This window comes from Pollachius pollachius (genome assembly GCF_949987615.1).
Source record: "Pollachius pollachius genome assembly, chromosome: 6".
NCBI lineage: Eukaryota > Metazoa > Chordata > Actinopteri > Gadiformes > Gadidae > Pollachius > Pollachius pollachius.
In genome coordinates, this window is record NC_136939.1 from 8,033,150 (window position 1) to 8,038,149 (window position 5,000).

General features: G+C 48.9%; 1 protein-coding gene across 1 annotated transcript in view; it reads left to right on the forward strand.

Moving 5' to 3' along the window:
• fat3b (FAT atypical cadherin 3b) overlaps positions 1–5,000 on the forward strand; it is a gene marked incomplete at both ends in the record, with an annotated part of 65,925 nt that overhangs the window by 14,723 nt on the left and 46,202 nt on the right. Inside the window, 3 exons of the mRNA XM_079739038.1 lie at positions 1,195–1,256; positions 3,051–3,365; positions 4,609–4,819. Coding sequence (XP_079595164.1) covers positions 1,195–1,256; positions 3,051–3,365; positions 4,609–4,819 — 588 coding nt within the window. The remainder of the gene's footprint in view (positions 1–1,194; positions 1,257–3,050; positions 3,366–4,608; positions 4,820–5,000) is intronic.

Here is a 5,000-nt window from a genome sequence, read left to right on the forward strand (position 1 = left end):
ATCTCTCTCCACACAGATGCTTCGGCGAACTTAAACAAACGCCCTATTAACAAAAAATCAATCCAAACAATAGTTCAATATTTTCTGTGCCACAAAGTCAAGAAGCACTCAATACACTGTGTCCCACTCTTCATTTGAGCATGTGTGTGTGAATATGTGTGTTTTTCATTGGCAGTTTAATGTGCATGAGTATTATAGTTATGTATGTGTGTGCTTCCTTGTGTGTGTGTGTGTGTGTGTGTGTCCATGTGAGTGTGTCTGTGTGTATGTGGATGTGTCTCCGCCTTTGTGCCTTTGTTGTGAACAACAGAGATAGAGATGGATAGTGAGAGAGGCTGTCTTTGTGTTTGTGCCTGTGTGTGTGTGTGTGTGTGTGTGTGTGTGTGTGTGTGTGTGTGTCTGTCTGTCGGTCTGTCTGTCTGTCTTTGTGTGTTTGTGTATGTGTGCATGTTTGTGTGTTTGCGTCTATGTTTGTGCGCATGCGAGTGAGTGTGTGTGCATGTGAGTGAGTGTGTGTGTCTCCGCCTTAGCACCCTTTGTTTTGAACTACAGAGAGGGAAAGAGTGTGTGTATGTTTTGGTGTGTGTGTGTGTGGAAATCATCAAAATGGTTTCCAATGATGTGCTTCCAAACTCCACAGTTGATGTGTAGGGGTGTAGGGGTACATAGCAGAGGGCAACAGCGCCAAAGTGCTAGGGGAGAACAAGTGACCAGCCCTTTGCTAATGATGTTCCACTCGATGAGCTATTTGTCACCGTGGTCAAGCGTCCGCCATCATGCTAATGATCCGCTGCGGGTCAGAGCTGATATCGAACCGCCCCTCCCCTCCCCCAGCGTCCTGGTGGCAGGACGACTCATTGAACGGCGGCGGTGCAATGTGGCCGCGGGCCAAGATGTCGTCCGTCTGCCATGGCGCTGACATGAAGTGTCCGAAATGATTAAAGGGTGAACCTAAAAAAAGCCTCAGAGTTTTATAAAGGTGTAGGTTTATAAAAAAACGTAGCTTTTCGGTTTCCATAGCAACAACTGCGTGGTCAGACAGGTTGTTTAAACCAGCGCAACGGTGCAAGGCCAGGAGAAGACTTCCACTGTGGAAAAGCACTTCTAAGCCAGAAGCATCAGCAGACTTCTTGTATTCTTACATTCAACCTTTGAACCTTTCATGTTCTGCCTTCCATTATTTTCCTCTCCCAGGTCTGATCACAACCACCTCGAGGAAGTTGGACCGAGAGCAGCAGGCGGAGCACTTTCTAGAGGTACGCCATATCGAACCCGACGCATTGTCACACGCAAAACTAAATCTCTTTGTCTCGGCCTCTCGTTAATTATCAGGCCCAGCCAGCTGTTTCCACCCTCGCCACGCATATGACGTTAAAACCGCGCCAACTCCATCAGGCTCCGGACGCCTCATAAACTCAGATGAATGGCGGTAGTTTGAGAGAGCCCCACGTGTCGAGGATTTCTCTGACTGTAATCATTCTTCACGGGTTATCTCCTCTAGTCAGGAGGTTTTTTTCAAGAAAGAGTAGAGGCTGCTTTGCGTGGCATTGGATAAACCCCAGACTTTGAGCAGCGGCACACAGATAGATCTGTGATTACCGTTTGCTGTAACCCCGTCTGCAGCGAGGCATGTTGATGAACTTGTTAATATGACTTTCCACGGCGCCAGCCACAAACTATCGCCTCCGCCCGTCGGGAGACTTGTATACATATTCAGTTCTGCTGAATTCCTAAGCAGCGCCGTGTCCCCTCCGAATAACAGCATGAGAAACACGTTCGGGGCCGGCGCTGTACTCTGTCCTTGCCAGCGGTGACTTTGCGAAGCCGTTCCCCCAGTCAACAAGCTTTATATTACTTTTTAAGATCTGAATAAAATATCAGTGTACACACTATACGCTGTGACAATACCCCCCAACCCCACCCCCCCTCCCCTCTGAACCTCACTTTAAAGGGAAGAGACGATGAATCTCAAGAATAAACACTGCTTATATGTATCACCAAGCAGATGGACCGCTGAAGGGCACGGTAGGGTGTCTGTGTTTTTTAGGAGTTCCTGCAGCCGCCCTTTTTGATGAGCCTACCCACCCACGTTTAGACACGATGGGTTTTTAATAGGAGTGCCAGTTGACCAGATGTCCCCAGAATGAGTGTGCAGGCCACCCTGACCCTCACAGCACCCCCACGGCGGCCCGCCCACCGCGCGATTTGGTCCCGGCTGCCTCTGATTGATCGCGATCAGAGAGCTCCAGCCTCTGGTAGATCAATGAGGCAGTGGGGGCCGAGGGGCCCTCCAGCACACACAGCGGGTCGCTATTGTCGGTGTCACCGCAACATCACACAGATGGTTGGCTCTTTGAACGGGCTGCTCTGGGATCAATCGTGCACTGGGAATTGTTGCAGGGCTGGAGACACACGCGCGTCACCGTGACGCAGTCGTCAGAATACTAGACGAGGTGGATGTTAATTATAGTGGAATGTGTAGACCTAGCATGGTGATGGTATGATGATATACAAATATCATATACAAATCTGTTTTGTGGTGTTGTGTGCATGCATGTGTGTGGGTGTATTTTTGTGTGTGTGTTTGTAAGTGTGTGTGGGTGTGCACATGTGTGCGTGTGCACGTGTCATTGTGTATGTAGGCGTTTGTGTTTGTGTAATTGTGTGTGAGTGTGTGCGTGTGTATGTATGTGTGTGCATGTGTAATTGTGTGTGTGTATGTTCGGGTGTGCACATGTGTGCGTGTCCTGTCCACGTGTGTGTTCATGTCTGTGTGTGTGTGTGTGTGTGTGTGTGTGTGAGTGTGTGTGTGTGTGTGAGTGTGTGCGTGTGTATGTATGTGTGTGCATGTGTAATTCTGTGTGTGTATGTTCGGGTGTGCACATGTGTGCGTGTGCTGTCCACGTGTGTGTTCATGTGTGTGTGTGTGTGTGTGTGTGTGTGTGTGTGTGTGTGTGTGTGTGTGTGTGTGTGTGTGTGTGTGTGTGTGTAAATGTGAGTCGGTGTGTGTTGGTGCACATCCACTCCACTCATATAACTGCGTGTCCCAGGTGACGGTGATCGACGGCCCGGTGACGACTAGACAGTCCACGGTGTGGGTCAGAGTTCACGTCCTGGACCAGAACGACAACCCGCCCTTCTTCCCGGAGGCGGCCTACCGCATCGGCCTCCCGGAGCGCGACCGCAACAAGCGCGGCGACCCCGTGTACCGCGTTTTCGCGTACGACCCCGACCTGGGCGCCAACGGCAACATCACCTACAGCATCGCCGACGGCAACGCCGACGAGAAGTTCACCATCGACCCCCGGACCGCACTGGTGTCGTCGAGGAAGATGGTGACGGCGGGGACCGCGGACGTCCTCACGGTCGGTGGCTGGCGGCGACGGGCGAACGGCGATGAAGGAGACCGGATAGGGAGATTCAGATTCATGATTAGCAAGCTCGAATGCGCTCGTCTCGTGGGGTTTTAGCCGCGTGCTGAGTCTTTCAACATATTGAACTTAAATTAATCGAAAATATATTTTTTTGTAAAGAAACTGAAAAAAATAAGCAATAATAAACAATAGTATAAAATGATGAAACAAGTGGACAGTTAGAATTAAGTAATATATAGAGCAATGAAAACCACAAATGAAAATAAACTTTTACATATGCAATGCATATTTCTGTATAAAAGATGCAATGTGTTTACGTTTAGAGAATTTTCACACAATTTCTCCATTCTTTAAATATTAATCATGAGACAAATCCATTGATACAACCCGTGAACTAAAAGTGACACACAAACTTTTTTGCGGGTTGGATTTATTTATCCTATTCAGTTTTCGAGTCCACTTCGGGGTTATGTTTTAACAATTCGTTCTACTATTTGAAGGCTGAAAATTTAAAGCCGAAAAAGTTATGAAATACTTTCGTTATGTTTCCACGTCCGAATCGATTTCAGCCTAACTTAAACAAAAAATCCAAATCTCTTCAAAATTATTCATATCCTCACCAAGTCCTTTTCATTTCACTGTTACAATATCGATAATGAATCGCAGCATTAGCAGCTCAATATAGAGCTATCAATATTTAAAAACCGCCCGAGTGATCTCCCTCTCCTTCGCTGTCCGTCTCTCCCCCTCCGCTCGTAAATCCCCTGCGGTTCGTCTCAACGCTGCCAGCAGTGATCAGCATAGCCGCACAATCCCGTCCTTTGATTTAACACCGCCGTCAACGTCGCTGTAAATCAAGACGGATACACTCTATTGTTTGATTGCTCGTCTACCTTTCATTTACGGTGGAGATATAAGTTATAAAACGCGTCATTATTCCGTCTTCAGAGCTCCACCTCCCCTAGGACTTAAGGGGGCGTTAACAGATCACGCCTTTCGGACCCCCCCCCCCCAAACGCGTCCTTACACCGACTGGTTAATATTCCTTTTTTACGACGTAGCGATCAATAAATCAATCAATAAAGAAATAAATAAAGCCCAAAGTATGTATTCCCTCGGTAAATCAGGTGGTGGAATGCATTATGAAGTGTGATGGATGTCTTTCTATTTACCCGGTTTAACAGAAGGTGGTTAACGGCTGTGGTTCCCCCCCCCCCCCCCCCCTCCACTGCAGATTAAGGCCGAGGACAGTGGTGAACCCCCACTCTCGTCCACCGCCCGACTGCAGATAGACTGGATCCGCAAGCCCGTGCCCTCGCGCCTGCCCCTGCTGTTCGCTCAGAGGCACTACAATTTCTCCGTTCCGGAGACGGCGGGCGTGGCCCAGCCCGTGGGGGTCGTCTCCGTCCGGCAGTCCAGCACGCCGCTCTGGTTCGATATCGTTGGTGAGCGAGTGAGGGAGAGGGCGAAAGCGTAGCCACATGAAAGGGTGCGCAATGAGCAGATGATTCACCACCGCCGCATCAAATATCCTTTTAAAACTCTCTCTCGCTCTCCCTCTGTCTGTCTCAATCTGTCTCTATGTCTCTTTCTCTCTCTCTCCCTCTCTCTCCCTATACCACTCTC